Genomic DNA, 17,682 nt, shown 5'->3' with positions numbered 1-17,682 from the left:
CTGTAGGTCGACCTTTTCACCTTTGAACAGTGCCAGGCTAGCTGTTTCCCTTGGTTGCCAGTCTTTATGCTAAGCTAACATATCCTGGTAGTAGTCAATAATTCAGTCAGACTTTTTATATAGCATTTTTTTTCACAACTGAAAAGTAACACAAAGTGCTTTGCAGATAAATTATTAAAAACAATACAAACAATGCTCTCCATCCCCAATATCATGTTAGAAATGAAGAACTCAAGAACACAGGGATCATATCATATCATAGCTCATCTTACTCTTGGCAAGGAAGTGAGTACATGTATTTTCCAAATGTCAGAGTATTATTTCTTTATTTATTTTTAACTCTTACATTTAAAAAATGTGATTTTTCATGGTGCTGCTTTAGCTACAGACTGTGCTCTGAATTTTGTTGCGAAAAAGGTCAGATGTCGTCTCTCCATCTGGTTGTACCCATTCCCCTAAAGATAAACTCCCTCATCTGGCTCCTGATTTGTTGTGTTTGAGCCTTCTAACACTTCAGTAGAGCTCTGGGAGGAGCTCTGTTCGCAGTGGAGGCTTCACGCCTCCCTTACATTAAAACAGTCCACCTGCTGCTGTCAATCACCCTCTTTCCTTTTGCCTGAAGCAACTGTCATCCCAAAAGATCCTGATGGCCGGGCCAGCTGGGAGAAGGGAGCTGAAAAAAGAATGTTAGCATGTCTTTCCCCCCTGCATGTACCTTAAATATCTTCCATGCAGTTCACAGGGTTTAATTTTAGGCTCCGCATGGGGTAGGAGCAAACCGTCTCTCGCTGAAGTCAAAGTCAGAGGCTTCCCAGTTTGTTCTGTCCTGAGTCACAAGTTGGACAGAGATTTCAATTCCTTTTGATATCAGCAGAAGAAAGAAACTACAGTGCGACAGTATGTCTGACAGTAGAGACCTTGATGATCTCAATGAGGAGGACATTGATGAGGATGAAATCCTCGCCATGCTTTCACCCGAGGAGCTTAAGGAGCTCCAGAGTGAGATGGATGTTATTATTGCCCCAGATGAGAGTGTACCAGTAGGACAGAGACAGAAGGACCAGACAGAGAAACCTCCGACAGGGACGTTCGACCACAGATCCCTGGTTGATTACCTCTACTGGGAGAAAGAGTCTAAGCGTATGCTCGAGGAAGAAAGAGTGCCAGCTACTCTGCTGCCCAGTGAGGTAAGAGTTCCAACTCCTGAAGGTTCATGTGCAGATTAATGTAGAATATCAAAAATAAATATTTAAAACACAATGTGGAATGTAGAAGCAGAATAAAAACATGCTGGTTGGAATCTCAATGCTCTGATTTGTCATTTTCATCAGAAAAGAAGGGAGGAAGCAGAAAAGGAAGATAAAGAGGAAAGCTCAGAAGATGTGAAATATGAGGTTTATGAAGTGATAGAGGAAATCATTGAAGAGGAAACTGCAGATTGTGCAGATGGAGAGGAAATTATAGAGGAGATAATTGAGGAAATAGTGGAAGAAGTTGAAGAGAAAGATGAAACGGACAAAGGAATCGATGTGGATAAAGAGGATAAGGCGAAGCTGTCTGTGGAAGACAAACCTGAAAATACAGTCAAACATGAGGAGTGTCTAGATAACACAGTAAAAGTAGCAGAAGACAGTCCAGTTGACAATCAGTCTTTGCCTGACACAGAAGAGAAGACTGAGAGTTTAGCCACAGAACACAATGTTGAAGAGAAAGCAGAAAATACAAATACTAATAATTTACCTCCTCAAGAAGCTCCAGAGGCCCCAGAGCCAAATGAAACCACTGATAAGCTCCCACCCAAAGAAGAGAGAAAAATTAACAAATTAAAAATTCCAAAGCTGGCCCTCAACAACATAAAAATGACATCAAGACCTTCAGGAAATGAGACAAACTTGGAGTCGACGCTTGACAAGCTCCGCAACAACAACCCCTCGGTCACTGAGGTGAACCTCAACAACATAGAAAACATTCCCAAAGAGATGCTCCTGGACTACGTCAATGCCTTAAAGAAAAATAAACATGTGAAAACGTTCAGTATAGCAAACACTGGTGTGGATGAAAACATTGCTTTCAGCCTGGCCAACATGCTACGAGAGAATCGCAGCATTACGACTTTGAACATCGAGTCCAACTTCATAACCGGAAAGGGCATCGTCGCCATCATCCGCTGCCTCCAGTTCAACGAGACTCTCACTGAGCTGCGGTTTCACAACCAGAGGCACATGCTGGGTCACCACGCAGAGATGGAGATCTCCCGCCTGCTCAAGGCCAACAACACCCTTCTGAAGATGGGCTACCACTTTGAGCAACCAGGTCCAAGGATGGTGGTGACCAACCTTTTGACCAGGAATCTTGATCGCCAGAGGCAGCTGAGGAAGGAGGAGCAGAAGCAGCAGCAGCTAAAGGAGCAGAGGGAGCTGATGCACATGTATGAGAACAGCCTCAACCTGCCTCCCGGTTTACTTGAGATGTTGGGATACATACCACCTCTGGAACTCCTACAGGAGCACGGGCTCGTCCCACCCTCATCGGAGCTGAACACCGTACCTCAACCGCACCAACAACCAGAGCAGCCAGAGCAGCCAGAGCCACAGAAGCAGCCAAAACACAAAAGCATTCCCAAACAACCCAGTGCCGAACCAAAGAACACATTAAGAGACGTCCAGCTGAAGAGGACCCCCAAGAAACGCGATCCATTTCTGGACCTGGACCCGAGGGATTGTGGGAGACCAGAGAGGGCAAGTTTCCAACTGAGAAAGACTCCCAAAGTGAAGGATGCAGGCAGCGAAGGGATGACAGATGGAAAACCCAACCTGACTGACGTGATAAAGACTTTGAAGCCTGTCCCTCGCAGACGAGTGCCTCCAAAGGTTGACCTCACTCCTCGAGATCAGCTCCTAGATGAGATCAAGAAGAGCAACGTGGCCTATCTCAAAGCTGTGAGTATCTGAGGATTGTTACTGTGGGATCAATCAACATTTCTGTTTTCATGTTCATCAGATTGGTCATACCTGATTTTTTATTATTTTTTTTACCTAAAATGTTATGGATGAGTGTTTAAGTTCTTAAAACAGAAAAGCATTTAGCACATGTGAATACATCACATTTTACCAGCATTACTGCCTAAAACGTGTTCAATTCTACATTACATGTACTACTCACGTGGACTTAATGTTAACTTTTTATGTTGCTTCTTGCAGGTGCCGCTCCCCAAAGCCCTGGAATCAAGTGAAACAAGTCTCTTTTCAGACTTATAAGACTTCTTCACCACACTGTATGTTTGTTTTACACACACTTAGAATTAGTCACTCCACATGAACAGCACAAATGATGAGTGAACTATATCGTTGTTACATAGAGTTCTGGTTGGTTTTTGTTCCACTCCTGTATTATCTCAATAAATACTACGGTCTTGAGAAAGACAATATTAATGTTACACATTATATACCACATTAATTGTACATTCACACATGCTATTACTTTCGTTTGCTATTGCTTAAATACAGAGCATAGAAAAAATGTTGTTTATTCACAAGTCCTATTATTATGTAATGTCTAGTAACAATTTCTTTGTGCTAAAAATGTATTAATAAAAAGGCTTGTTTGATTACATTTTAGATTATTAACTTTGGCACAAATATGATCAATGCATTTGTATTTTAATACATTAAAAAAAAAAAAGACCTTCTACTCTTTGTCTTGGGATTATTATGTTTTCTTTTTTTTTCTTTTTAATTAAAATCTAACAACAGATGTATCTCCAGGGAACCATTTAATTAATCCCAGTCATTTTTTTTTTCGATTTTCACAATTATTTTTCCATCCTCAGAGTCTTAATACTAATAAACTGATGCCTCAAAATGTGTCCACATGAATCGAATGACACTGTGTAACATTTTGTAAGGTCTATTATTCATTAGCATTCACTTAAAAAAATAAAATAAAATAAAAAAGTTTTCATTTGTTTTCATAAAAGCCTAGATGTGCATTTTTTAAAAGCAGAAACAACTCATCTATATGCCAGAACAACTAAATTCTGTGCTAAATACATCTACTATATATATATATATATACACACACTCACTCTGAGACTTAATTGGAAAAAAACTGCAACAGAAATCAATTTAATTGTATTTTTTATCGAGGAGGACAGCCATGTTTTACTTCCAGTTCAGCACTTTTCAAGAATGAAAAAGTCACATAAAAACATGGATAATATAGAATATAGCATCCATAAAACATGAACAATCTCTCGAACTGTCATTTGTGAAGGTCGCATGCACAAACTGCAGGTAATGTGCACATGTGAGAAGCAACAAGAGACAACTGCTAATAAATATCAGGAGTATAAAATGAACACTGAACAATACAGATTTAGTCTCGCTTTTTTTTTTTTTTTACAAGGACATGGGTTTTGACGGGAATATAGCATGGCATGTCTCTAGTTCAGTATTTATTATTGAATAGGGAACTGTGGTAGTCTAAAGTTAAAATTTCAATTTCACCAGTAGCTTCTGTCCCACTACTAAAATTTTGCACTTTGCATCCTGCAGCCGCTTTATACATTTCTTCATGCTGTAATATGAAAATAATGACACATTAGAAATAACAACAAACATGTACACACCATGATATCATATTCAAACAATAAAGCTGCACTTGCCATTCATTTTTCAATATTGCATAGCTGTGATCAGAGGGGATATACTCAGGCCAGCCTGTATGGTCAGGAACTGTATGCACTTCTGACAATAGGAATATTCACACTTCAGTATTATTAGTCAGGCCATACGTCTATACTGGAAGCAAATCGGTCTCAGATTAGTATTCATACAGCTCCTGTCGTGACATGATTGGATTTATTGCTGTTTATCAAGCAGTTCACTGGGTGTTGGCTATTTATCTTGGTTGAATTGGTGAGAAGAAAAATAAACATGCTGGTTTTGAGGTAGCAAACTGAAAGGAAATTATACATATATATATTGAGATCAAATACAACTGGAGTCTATTAACTGCATTGGTTATTCTGTTCAGACATTCTAGTTTATGTTGCTGAAATAAATACTCAGTCATCATGTACAGCAAAGTGTACCATCAGCACAGGAACTGATCTGTTTTTTGGACATTTTTCGACATTGGAATGCTCAGACCTTTGGTTACCTTCAGCGCACGTTGCCTCTCAACATCCAAGCCACACTGTGATCGTGCGATCCTTGTTATAATATTTCTATCCTTCTGTAGACTTTACATAGTGTGAGCTAACACAAACATATAAGATTATGAAGTAAACCAAAACAAATAAAAAGTGGGAATGCAAATATCAGTAACTTTACATGTAAGGGGAAGATAGAATTGTGACACATGGGATGATGCTACGGATATTTGAATCCATACTGTATGATATTGGCTTCCCTTGGCACACTCTTAGCTAGAGCCTTACTCCTTGAGTTTACTCTCGATGAAATCCTGAATCTTGTTCATCTTCTCCTCCTGTTGATCCAGGAGATCCATGATGATGCCCATGGGGGTCTTCTTCAGCCCAACACCTTCAATCTTGTTCTCCAGTCTATTCTTCATGTTGCGCAGTCTCAGAGAGGCGTGGATCAGGATTACTAAAGGAGAAACAAGAATTTATTCATATTGTTTCACTATGAAAATAACATAATATAGTGCGATGTGATTTTCTCTGACAAATATGTTAAAAAAATAAAAATAAAAAAATGTGATACTGCTGCAACTCCGACTTAAAAGCATGTGTAAGGAAGGCATCTCTTTAATTTCCCTGTCAGGCAGATACTGAATGCATGACATCAGCCAGCAAATGCGGTTCTGTCCAAATCAACAACCCATAGCAACCCGTCAACACAGGCAGCAGTGGGCAGGGCCCCTGGGAAAAGAACGAACTGCCTCGCCTATCTGCCACAACGTTAGAGCTGCCACATTTGCTCTAACGATCCAACCCACCAATTATCTAAACCACTCTGCTGACGGTCTGACTCTAAATGTATCCAAAGAGCTGTAGCAGAGCCTAAAGTCTACACTATAGCTCACCCTGTAAAGCTGCCTTTATATTACACGTGTGTCATGAGTAAAAGCGCGTCAGTAATAGTGTACGTACTGTTCAATCCCCACAGTGAGTCAGAATGAGAGAGCACTCGGAAAACCTTGCTCATCCACAGGAAAACCTCAGTTATGCATCCACATGTGACTCACTAGTCCCCTTAACAGTTTTCATTGTATAACATTAGCCAACACTCGAGTGTGTGCAATACTGGAAGCACAAGTTTGTCTTAGTGTATAGGCTGTACAATTTTGCACATCTACTAAGTTATGTAAGTGTTACGTGGCTCAAAAACCTGTTTGAGTTGAAAATGTTTTAAACTCCAACATCAGCGTCAGAAAAGATGTAGAATGAAAGAAAAGAAGTATGATTCCTTATGACTAAATCACAAAAACTAAAATTGCTGTATGACCTAATGAGTTTGTATTTAACTGATTGCAATATGCTGCTTTCCTTAAACAACTTTGTAACTTGAATTTTGGAAACTACTCTATGAATACAGAACATATTAAAAACACATTATGATTCCAACTGCAATGAGTGACAAGTTGTATCATCTGATGTACTATACAGTGTTTTACCCACAAAGTCGAGGGCCTGTTGTATAGAAGAGGTTATGATAGAATGCTACATGTTAGAAAACATTTCTATAATATGATTAGGAGTTTAATATTTTTGAGTGTTGAGACTACCCTGGAAAACTCTTAACTGAATTAAACACGTCAGGCGGTTGCAGCATCCCACAATAGGACAAGACCTGCTGAACTGTGATGAAGCACTATCCAAGACAGTAAAAGATGATTTAATGACCTATTCCCTATCAGAAAGTAAGCAGGGAAGTCTTGTGCAATATCCTGAGACTCACACAGCAGTGGGAAAGTGATTCCAAAGATGAAGACACAGACACCGCCACACAGCGACAGCAGAAAGTAACTGGTGACCATGACGCCGATGACAAACAGAGTGGGGTTCTTCCTTTTGAAGTTCTTGATGGTGGCCTTGTTTTCTCCGGCCCACACTGAACCCACGAAGACCAGAGTCACCACAGTGCCTCCCAGAAACATGCCAAATGGATTCAGGAACCTGAATGTTGGAACATGAAAATGACATGTTGTGCATGCTTTTGTTCATGTTTTGTTATTGTTTTTAAATAGCACAACCTGCTGGTGGTGACAACAATAGCTGACATCCTGGCTAGTTTGGTGTCAACCATAAAAGGGTAGAAAACCTGCAGCAGGGCCTATGCATGATTTCCTCTACATCATGCTCTGCTCAGCAGACTGCTAGTCAGCTTGTATGCACACTTATGCGCAGCAATTATATAGATGGTTCAAGGCAAAGTGTAGCATCACTAATTTTCATAAACATCTTAAGTCATATTAATGATTATTATGAAGGGACTCTGTGGTTTACAATATAAAGCACTGGCATGCAATTTAAGCTAGCTACATCGGAATTCTTTCTAATATCGAACGTTACTAAACTAAATATTTAAAGAAATGTTTGTAGGCCTACTAAGGTTTGAATATTTATGGCAGACGTCGGAAAAGTTACGTTGTCTAAAACATAGGCACAACAATGGCAGCTGCACCAGAAATAGCCTCTGTGGTCATGATGGGTGTGGGTTAAAAGGTATGCAGGCTAATTAAACACAGAGCCACGGATGCTAGCCTGTCTGCGTTAGCCTGATGCTGGGACTTACCCCACGATGAGGAAAACCACCACGACCACGGCGAAATAATTCGTCTGGTAGTACAGCAGATTGCTGATCACTCTGTTGTTCCACTTCGTTAAATCTCCAAACTCTGGTTTAGCGAATCGGTCGGTCCCGGGGAAGAAGTCATCCCACGGTCTGAGAGGTGCGAGCTCCATCTTGGCTGCCATGTTTCAGCGTGAAGCGAAGCGACACACAAACATACCCGCACGCGCTGCGTGATATTTTGACAGGTCAGCTGATCAGCGAGCGAGGAGAAGGAGGGAGGGCGTCCAACGAGATTATATACTCTCGCGGGATTGTGAACGAGAGTAGAAGGAGGAAGCAACTGGAGTTGTCGACTTGCGTTGTCCAATGCGCCGCAGGGTTGTACTGCTTCAGTTTACTTGTTTCAGTCTTCTATTCTGTAATATATATGTATATATTTAACAATTATTCACATTTCTATCAGTTACTAAAGTAATAAAAGCAGTAAAAGAAATAATTTCTGAATAAATGCTACAGAAAAAAAACAGAGAAGTTCTGAATTCAAAAACTTTGCATTTGATTTTTTTTTTTTTTAATAATTTTGATTTTAGCAATTATCTATCTCAAAATGTGTTCAAATATGAAATGCAAACAGCACATCAAGGTCATAAAGAAACAAACTACTGCAAATGTTATGAGCAGTAAATACAAGGACAACAAATGTAGCAGCAATAGCAGCCTGCAGTATCTAACTCAGCTTTCTCTCATATGCTGCTTTACCTACATAAATATAATTACATTGGTATTTATATTTGAATTTCATGCGTTACATTTCATTCACATGTGCAATTATTCATTATCATGGTGTATTTTTTTAATGTAATTATTACGGTTAATATTTCAATTTCAAGTACAAAATTTCACAAAATATCACGTCCGATGTTACTTGATTACACCCATTACAAGTACTGTTTATTACTTTTTCCATTATTGTTATAGTTTAGCTTACCTGTTGTTACTTTTATTTTATTTTTTTCATTGCCTTTCTATCAGACACTTTTTTTTCCTCTCTTGTACATTTTTCTGAGTGATATCTGGCAAAAGAATTTCCTTGGGCATTAATAAAGTTTTATGTAGTCGTATCTCTTTAAAAATAAAAATTTGAAAATTGTAAAAAAAAAATCAACAAAATTTGAAAATGTTATTGTTCTAACTATAATGATTTTTGCTTTAATCATAAGGCGAAACATTTTCTCCCACAAGATTCTCTGAGGCATTTAGGTTTGATGAAGGGCGATCCTCGTTATTTGTGAAGCAGCACAACACCACCAGCTCTCTCTTTGAGGACTCGGAGCCGCAGGTCGCAGCGCAGTTTTGATGCTCGTGAACGCAGCAGTCAGAATCGAGGACATGGGACCGTGAGAGTATGGCGGATGCCGAGGAGCCGTAAGTCTCAATGGACGGAAAACATCATGATTTGCTAGCTTACCTTTGGCCTTTTGTCGTGAACCCGACTCGCTTAAACGCTGTTTTACCCTCTTCTTCCAGGGAGAAGAAAAGAAGGCGAATAGAGGACCTGACTGAGAAGTTAGTGACGAATGCTAAATAAAGGTCTCTGACTGGCAGCAGGTTTGCGTTGCACAGAAGAGCAGCGACTGCTGGGCCAGGAGACACGAAAATCTACATTTTAGCCAGTTATCTTAATTACCCCTTTAGCTGTTTGCAAAACCCAAATCATGCAGTAACACATCGCCATGTACATTGCGAAACACATTACAGGTAGAGCAGCTGCATCCACCAGTCATGTTCCTGGCAAAACAAATCTGGAAGGATCAAGACAGTAACACTGCAGCTGTGGGGCACTTTCATACTGGATAATAGTCCTAAATGGGATTTGAATGTAGCCAGACTAAAGAAAGTGACTCAAACTCAAAACATGAGCATGCATTCTTATAATCATTAGATATATCAGCGTGCTGCACATTAATGTCCCATAATGCAATGCATGAAAGAAACTGAGGCAGTTCTTACTGGTGGAAAAACAACTGTAGTAAAACAGCTCTTGAAAGAAATTACCACTCAATATGTAAGACAAATTCTTAAAAGATAAACAGAATATATTGAGGTGTTTTTCCTGCAAAGAGCACCACACTTTAAAGCGTATTTACAATATATGATATACATATATATGCTATTGAGAAAGGTTTGTGAAGCTAATCCGGTGTCTTGATAATTTTTAAAGTCTGTTTTTCTGATAAACTTGCTGCATTGCTGTCAGATTCTTGCACTTTTTGAATTTTAGGAGACATCGTGTTGCATTTGAAATGTTTTTAGAGACTTTGGGAGGTAAAGCTATTCAGTATTTCAAAGTCAGGCATTTAAACAGACTTTTTTGTTTAGCTGAATATATTTTTTTATTTCTTACTCATGTCATCATTATTGTTAGGGTTTGCTGTTAGTGATGTGACCAGCTCAGAATCGTGCTGTAAGACATTTCATTCATCAGTCATCAACAGTAGTTTCATTGGATCGTCACTAATTGTGGAAAATATGCCATTATGTGAGCCTCTACTGTGGATTGCTGCAATTTATTTTTCTCATCAAGCTCTTTTCACCTATTTTTATTTGTGTCTTTATACCCATGACTCCTCTTAATACAGTTAATTTTAATGTCTTCTTTTCAGAACTTTAAAACAGTGTGGAGAACTAAATAATACACATAATAAATGATAAATGGCAGAAGTAGAATGGACTTGTATCAATCTGAGTTATGGTACCCGTTCAGCATCTCTCTGTGTGTTGTGTGCCCAGAATGGCTGTAGATGGAGGACACAGGGACGGTAGTTGCGACTGGGACGGCCGGTGGAATCACGTGAGGAAGTTTCTAGAGAGACCGGGCCCGTTCACACATCCTGACTTTGAGCCGAGTACTGAGGTGAGCGTGATAAGGCTGTAACTTCAAGCTGTCGTTGTTAAGTTACGGTGATGTTTCTTGTCTTGAGTCCAATTCTTTAAACATTTTGACGCCCTTTTTTTTGTGTCAGTCTTTACAGTTTTTGTTGGAGACATGTAAGATACTGGTCATTGGTGCAGGAGGACTTGGATGTGAACTCCTTAAGAATCTGGTAGGAAATAGCTTTAATCCATGTTGTGATCTCAGTGTGCTTAATTAAGTGTAAATGGAACAGACTTTCTCTGCTGGTTTCAATAAGTTCTTACACAGTCTTGTTTTGTTGAAGGCCCTGTCTGGGTTTCGCCTTATTCATGTGGTTGACATGGATACGATTGATTTGTCCAACCTCAACAGACAGTTTCTTTTCAGGTAGGTTTCACCTCCATTTTCAACCCCTTTATAGTTTACACTATAGCTTAGACACATACAGCATGTGTGGAGAAATTTAGATTCCATATTTTTTTTAAATTATTTACAAGATTTGTCAGAAAAGTTCCAGGACTGGTGTCACAAAAGATATATTTCAAATCCAAACTGCAAGTTTTCCCGTGGAGTCTTACGCACTTTCCCAGCCTTCTCTGCCACGCCGCCCTGCAATCCTGGAAGGATTCTTCAGGGATCCTCTACAGCTCTGTCGTCACAGCCATCTTGATGTCATCCACGTCTTCAAAACGGGTCCCCTTGATGACCCCTTCGAGCTTGGGGAAGAGGAAAAAAATCCCACAGAGCCAGGTGGGGTGAGTAGGGAGGTTGCTACAGCACAGTGATGTTCTTCTCAGCCAGGAACTGTTGGATGCTCAGGGCATTGCGAGCAGGTGCGTTGTCATGGTGAAGCAGCCACGAATTGTCCTGCCACAACTCTCGCCTCTTCTCACGCACTGAACAAAGTAAACGCCTCAGGATCTCTTTGTAGACGTGCTGGTTGATCGTCTGAAGGGGAAAACTCATTGTAGTTTGTAGTTTGGGTTTGAAATATATCTTTTGTGACACCAGTCCTGGAACTTTTCTGACACACCTTGTAGATAAGTTATCAAAAATATACATAGCATAATTAAGTTAAAAATTTAAATACAAGGGTTGATCCAAAAGTTCCAAGACTGTTCTAAGTGTGCGCGGATTGCATCACATTCACTCTCTGTAACGTGTGAGCAGTTAGCCAGGATGTCATGTGACACCGTGCTGTCAACCGTGGACCCTGTGTTTTTTGAATGAATTTGCAATTTCTCCACGGTGCACAAACTGAGGAGAGAAGAAAACATCACATTCTGCATCAGGCAACAGCCAACCTTCATATCAAATATCATCGCTGGTACCGAGGGGTGGGTTTGCAGTTATGACCGAGTTAAGAAAGGGTAGTTTTGACAGTGGGGGAGCTTGCAGTTTCCAAAACCATCCAAGCCTGTTATGTCAGGAGCGTACCAGGAAGCATGGTTGTTGTTTTTCTCCAACAGTCGCTCGGTTGTGCACCAGGAGTCCCAGAGTTCTGCTGTAATATCCTGAGGTGACAGCATGTGAGTGCTAGAACGCGCTGTGCGTCACGTCAAACTGCAGCGATTACACACAGATTTTTCGGTCACAACAACACAATCGATGCCCGCCACCTGCCTTCCCTCACCAGATTGGGCTCCCTGTGATTTCTTCCTTTTACAAAATGAAAATCAAGTTAAAGAGTTGGTATTTTGACACAGTTTTGGAGATTCAGCACTGATCTCAGTCGGAGCTTTACATTTAACGGGGACGGCGTGTTTAAACCAGGTGCTGTTTTTGATTTTTATAGGCACAGTGTCGTAACTTTCTGATCAACCTTTGTAATTTTTAGTCTGAAAGCCACTCACATGAGTTTTAGCAAGCCTGTATGATAAACTCAGATCACAGACAACCTTGTATATGTTGTATAATTAACTGATTTACACAACTGTTCAGACTCAAAGACGTTGGACGACCAAAGGCAGACGTGGCTGCTGACTTTGTCAACAGTCGTATCCCAGGATGTAAAGTCGTCCCGTATCCTTTTCTTCCCACTTCTCTTTAAAAAAGCGACTCAGATTTAGTTTACATTGTATAAAATATATCTGCAAGGTCTTATATTCCTTATAAATAACATGCAGTCACTTTAAAAAGATCCAGGACTTCGATGAGTCTTTCTACAGACGTAAGTGGGATCTTCTTGCAGGGTTTAAGCTTTGGCCAGACTCACCAAGTGAACATCTGAGAAGAGAGTTTTATTGATTTTTCAAACACTCGTCGTCTCTTTGCAGAGTTCCACATCATCGTGTGCGGACTAGACTCCATCATCGCCAGACGCTGGATGAACGGGATGCTGGTCAGAAAAGTTATTTATTTATTTGTTTATTTTGATCTTACCCATGTTATCGTCCTTGCATTTCAGGAGTGTATAAATAGATTTAACTCAGCACAGTCTAATGTGGGTCATGATTGATTTTGCCTTCTCCAGATATCCCTTCTGAGCTATGAAGACGGAGTCCTGGATCCCAGCTCCATCATCCCCCTCATTGATGGAGGGACAGAGGGCTTTAAAGGAAACGCTCGTGTCATTCTGCCGGGCATGACTGCATGTATCGACTGCACACTGGAGCTGTACCCGCCACAGGTAGTGCTCCCTTTTTCAGTGGAAATGTATTTTCTGGTTTCACCTTTAAGATTCGTACATGAAAAAACTGCAATTTTTCTATTCTTAGTGAATGATTTCTGTCACAGAATAGTCAGCCACCCTGTTAACATTTTATAAATCACGCCTGCTGTTCAGCCTGTCTTTGGGGTGTGAGAAAGCATCTGTGGTGCACAGGCGGCGATGTTTCCCTTTTCCATCTGGAGCAACAGCTGTTTGAAACAAAATGCATTATAATTAAAGATTAGGGTCATAAAGATAAGTAGTGATAGCTACCAGACTGAAAGAGGCATCAACGGGATGCGCAACACCAGCCCAGCAGGACCTATATTGCGCCGAAGAGCTTGCCAAAACAAAGGGAAGAAAGAGTAAAAAGAAAATTAAGCAACGATGTGATGGTTTAACTTGTTCATTAACAGTTGAAGTGGTATTTTATAGGTGTGATATTTTAGCCACAGTGCACCTTTGGCTGTTTTTTTAATCATGCATAACAGAAAAGGAGGGCTTTTAGTGTTCCTTGAAATACTTTTTTGCTTGTTTTTAAGTCACATTTTCTGATCCACAGATAAATTTTCCCATGTGCACCATTTCGTCAATGCCGAGGCTACCAGAACACTGCATCGAATATGCCAGAATCTTGCAGTGGCCCAAAGAAAAGCCGTTCGGAGGTATGATAACACATTCATTTGTTATAAGGTAAACACATGCGGTCACATTTTATAACACGACTGCCTGAGAATAAAATGTAACAGCCTGGGTTTTCTTCTCAACCAGAGACGAGCTTAGACGGAGACAATCCCCAGCACATCCAGTGGGTGTTTGAAAGATCCCAAGAAAGAGCTGCAGAGTTTAACATCACAGGAGTGACATACCGACTCACTCAAGGTGAACCTGCGAATTACAAGACAATCATTTATTCTGCTCAAATGTAGTACATCAGTTAGGTTTTTTTTATTGAATATTTCGGTAGAACTGATGAACTGTCACTGCGATCGTCGGCTGTCTCATTCACAAGCACCCATGATGCTGTCTTGGAATCCGACTCATGAGTGTTTCTTGTGTCACAGGAGTCGTGAAGAGGATCATCCCTGCTGTGGCGTCGACTAATGCTGTTATTGCTGGTATGTGGTGCTGAAGTATTTTTTTGTTTTTTTTTAGGATATTCAAGGCTGTTGCTATTCAGAGCTGTTGAAGCTCGAAAACAGTACGTGTGACATTTTTTGATTCGTCAGTGGGGAAATATAAAGAGGAACTTATCCATGGCCCCCTACAGTTACTTTTGCTCTGTCTGTCAAGCTAGCATGGCACATGTGCAGATATAATAATAACAGGGGCAGAGTTAGCGCTTGAGAATTTTTTATTTTTTTTTCCACAGCATGGTTTAATTCCATGTATGTGTAAATACATGCATGCCTTTTTTATGGCCAACAGCCCTGGATTTAGTAGCTAAAGTGACTCATTTTTAAGGTTGAAATCTTCAATGAGACATAAAGTGGGGGTGGGGTTTGTGGTTTTCATATTTTGGATAGAAAATCCATCCCAATAAGAAGGATGCAATGATTTCAGAGATGGTTCTTCATCTGAACAAATAAACTTTTGCTTTATTGATGGAAAAAGTGGTGAACTGACCCTTTAAATGGATCTGTAGGCTCAGGTTTATGTGACCTACATTTTCTGCATTATAACCGACGCATCCTCATAAAAATGTCCTGACAGCTCTGATGGAGCTTCGGATTCATCCTGAGAAGCTTTATTGCTAACAGTTTCAACGTTTCAAATGAGAATCTTTAACATGTTTGCCACGCAGGATAACGCAGAAAATCGTTTACCTTTAGTTTCTGATTGATTTAGCGATTAATAAATTAATCCTGCCGTGCCATGCGTGTAAATGTTCACGTGAATTCCAATTTAAAGAAGCACCTATCATCTCTGCTGCTTTATAATACTGCAGGTATTTATTAAAGTCAGAAGAAAACATCTTGCAAACAGCCAGCTGTGGGCAGCAAGCAGGCGTCAGTGTCATGTGTTTTGACATTTTAATGTGGCCCTCATAGACAGAATAGGAGAAAAGTAAAGGAAACAAGAGAAGCAAAATACATAAAGGTTGTTTTGTGATGTTGGAGAGCTTAACACTGTGCGCACCTCTGCAGACTAAAGACACATATGTTGAGGCTTTTGTGCTTACTGAAAGGATTAACTTACTGGAGGTCAGCTATCAACCATGCACTTCCAGAGATTGCCCACAGACAGGGCTAATGTGTGTGGGGTTTTGGGGATTGTAGGCAGAGGGCTAAACCACTGTAACTTAGAAAAAAAGGAATCTTTTTGATCCCGTGCTTCACACAAGCGCTCTCTAGGCATATTGTTGTGTTACTTATAATTGTATGGTTACGTTTACCGCCCAAGCTGATTTTCTTAGGTGGCTGGAAAGTCTGTGTCCAGTTGAGTTTTCATTGTTTGTAGTTGACTCTTGAAAAAACAAATGATGCAAAATAATCTTAAATGTATGCATTCTAGCTGCGTATACAAAATAATGCTAAAAATGTGAAGCTAAATCCACATAATTAGGAGGTAATGTTCGGTTGCTACTGAGGTCAGTAATCTAGTTAGCTGGTATTAGCAACTTTTAGCTTATGTTAGATTTTTTAATAAATTATTTTTTTGTTGTTTTTGTGGACTGTATTTACAATAATTATGCAATTCACTTTTCTTAATTTTACTTTTCCTCTCCTCAGCTGCCTGTGCGACAGAAGTTTTTAAAATTGCCACAAGGTTGGTATCAGAAACACACTGTGAACCTCTCATTCCAGTTACCTGCTGAATTGTCTAATAGTACGTACATCACCTAGTATTTTATTTTCCAGCGCATATATTCCTTTAAATAACTACCTGGTCTTTAACGATGTGGATGGACTGTACACCTACACTTTTGAAGCTGAGAGAAAGGTTTGTTTCGCCCCTAACTGGACCCAGTAACCATCTTATCAGCAGTGTAATGTAACATTTCTTATTACAGAGAATAAACAGCATAATCTTAATTAACTTTGACTGACAGGAAAATTGTTCAGCGTGCAGCCAGGTGCCTCAGGATCTCCAGTTCCCTCCGTCTGCCAAATTACAGGAGGTTTTAGAGTACCTGACAGAAAACGCCTCTCTGTGAGTTCTCAGGAAAAAAAATGATTTTGCAATAACATTTTAAGAAAAACAAGGATCACATTAAGAATTTGTACGATTTCTTCCCAGGCAAATGAAATCCCCAGCTATCACCACGACTCTGGAAGGCAAGAATAAGACGCTTTATTTGCAGGTAATATATTTAGTCTTTCTGAATGATGCTCAGTGTTTCAATATCTATATTTTATCATGAAGCACAATTAAACTATGATAAAAATCTTATTCCAGTCTGTTAAATCCATCGAAGAGCGAACCAGGCCAAACCTCTGCAAAACCTTAAAAGGTATTAGGAACTATTATTCTCATGTTATCAGTCTGGTCAAAGTAACTTGTGTTCCTAATGCAGTATGTTTTTATTGTTTTCTTGGCAGAGCTGGGCTTGTCAGACGGGCAGGAACTAGCAGTAGCCGATGTCACCACACCCCAGACAGTTCTCTTCAAGCTCAATTTTACTGCTTGAATCTCCCATTACAAGGAGCCGCACTGATGCATATGAATGCAAACTGGATGCTTCATCACAAGGTTACCGTGATGTCGCAGTAGCACATTAGATGTGACAATGTAAATAAGATGAGTAAGGTCTAACGCATTGGATAGGATTGGTTGTTGTATGAGCATGGAATCATTTAACAGCATTGTTTTTTCTATTAGTGACAACGTTTACTTCCTCATGTATTTGTCCTGTGTTCTCCAATATTGTAGCCATTTACCTGTCAATCAAATGAGAATAATAATGTGCACAATACTCTAATAAAATTTTATTACCATGAGGTAACCTCTTTTACTAGATTTGTTTTGTTGTTGTCATTTTCCTTCATTTAGAAGCAATAGGACAGTTTTATGGATATTTGGGTGTAAAGAAAACTTAAATACATGTAAAAGTTTCTCAAAACAAAAAGCCACTGCGATTGTCTCACGTTGTGCTGTGAACTCGATGGCAAATGTGTGTTCAGAATAATTTGTCATCAAAAATTAGAACAAGTTTGGTTTTTTTTGTTTTTTTTAAAGCCTGTTTTACCTTAATAATATACAAATGTATGCAGCAAGGCGTGCCAAAATCTAGTCACTTTATGCACTCTGTATGGAGCTCAGTATAAAGGTAAACCGCATTGTCCTTGATTTATACCGTTCATAAGAAAAGTCTGTTTTGTCCTAATTATGCCAGTTAGCTAATTAGTTTACAA

The 17,682-nt window shown here is 39.7% G+C and overlaps 3 protein-coding genes across 4 annotated transcripts; 2 read left to right on the top strand and 1 right to left on the bottom strand.

Annotated features, from left to right (window-relative positions):
- The first annotated feature begins 696 nt into the window (after positions 1-696).
- On the top strand, positions 697-3,690 carry lmod3 (leiomodin 3 (fetal)). The gene is made up of 3 exons (XM_008278766.1): positions 697-1,187; positions 1,332-2,939; positions 3,201-3,690. Exons 1-3 carry the CDS (start codon positions 900-902, stop codon positions 3,255-3,257), a joined length of 1,953 nt encoding a protein of 650 aa, XP_008276988.1. The 5' UTR covers positions 697-899; the 3' UTR covers positions 3,258-3,690.
- A 410-nt stretch (positions 3,691-4,100) lies between these two features.
- Positions 4,101-8,008, bottom strand: LOC103355092 (PRA1 family protein 3). Its single transcript, XM_008278755.1, has 3 exons — positions 7,764-8,008; positions 6,927-7,144; positions 4,101-5,612 (listed from the first exon to the last, which is right to left on the bottom strand). The coding sequence occupies exons 1-3, from the start codon at positions 7,943-7,945 to the stop codon at positions 5,437-5,439; spliced, it is 576 nt and encodes a 191-aa protein (XP_008276977.1). The 5' UTR covers positions 7,946-8,008; the 3' UTR covers positions 4,101-5,436.
- Positions 8,009-9,121: 1,113 nt separating this feature from the next.
- Positions 9,122-17,287, top strand: LOC103355075 (NEDD8-activating enzyme E1 catalytic subunit-like). Of its 2 annotated transcripts, XM_008278735.1 has the most exons (18): positions 9,122-9,188; positions 9,291-9,329; positions 10,554-10,677; positions 10,787-10,867; positions 10,982-11,064; positions 12,619-12,699; positions 12,804-12,847; positions 12,954-13,018; positions 13,151-13,306; positions 13,890-13,992; positions 14,099-14,209; positions 14,392-14,445; positions 16,060-16,096; positions 16,189-16,270; positions 16,380-16,480; positions 16,568-16,631; positions 16,727-16,781; positions 16,870-17,287. In XM_008278735.1, exons 1-18 carry the CDS (start codon positions 9,169-9,171, stop codon positions 16,956-16,958), a joined length of 1,389 nt encoding a protein of 462 aa, XP_008276957.1. In that variant the 5' UTR covers positions 9,122-9,168; the 3' UTR covers positions 16,959-17,287. The 2 variants fall into 2 exon arrangements, with proteins under 2 accessions (XP_008276957.1, XP_008276966.1); XM_008278744.1 differs by lacking the exons at positions 9,122-9,188; positions 9,291-9,329 and adding an exon at positions 9,336-9,353.
- The last annotated feature ends 395 nt before the right edge of the window (positions 17,288-17,682 follow it).

This window comes from Stegastes partitus, unplaced genomic scaffold (assembly GCF_000690725.1).
Source record: "Stegastes partitus isolate 25-593 unplaced genomic scaffold, Stegastes_partitus-1.0.2 Scaffold4, whole genome shotgun sequence".
Taxonomy (NCBI): domain Eukaryota; kingdom Metazoa; phylum Chordata; class Actinopteri; family Pomacentridae; genus Stegastes; species Stegastes partitus.
The sequence above is the reverse complement of the archived record's forward strand: the minus strand, read 5'-3'. Positions and strand labels throughout refer to the sequence as shown.

Bases quoted from the DNA above. Each gene is read 5' to 3' on its own strand.
- lmod3 (XM_008278766.1), top strand. From the start codon at position 900: ATGTCTGACAGTAGAGACCTTGATGATCTCAATGAGGAGGACATTGAT. The intron at 1,188-1,331 runs GTAAGAGTTCCA...CATTTTCATCAG, and splicing joins CTACTCTGCTGCCCAGTGAG to AAAAGAAGGGAGGAAGCAGA. The intron at 2,940-3,200 runs GTGAGTATCTGA...TGCTTCTTGCAG, and splicing joins ACGTGGCCTATCTCAAAGCT to GTGCCGCTCCCCAAAGCCCT.
- LOC103355092 (XM_008278755.1), bottom strand. From the start codon at position 7,945: ATGGCAGCCAAGATGGAGCTCGCACCTCTCAGACCGTGGGATGACTTC. The intron at 7,145-7,763 runs GTAAGTCCCAGC...TCCAACATTCAG, and splicing joins GTGGTTTTCCTCATCGTGGG to GTTCCTGAATCCATTTGGCA. The intron at 5,613-6,926 runs GTGAGTCTCAGG...TTTCTCCTTTAG, and splicing joins AATCACTTTCCCACTGCTGT to TAATCCTGATCCACGCCTCT.
- LOC103355075 (XM_008278735.1), top strand. From the start codon at position 9,169: ATGGCGGATGCCGAGGAGCC. The intron at 14,446-16,059 runs GTATGTGGTGCT...TCCTCTCCTCAG, and splicing joins GACTAATGCTGTTATTGCTG to CTGCCTGTGCGACAGAAGTT. The intron at 16,481-16,567 runs GTGAGTTCTCAG...ATTTCTTCCCAG, and splicing joins CTGACAGAAAACGCCTCTCT to GCAAATGAAATCCCCAGCTA.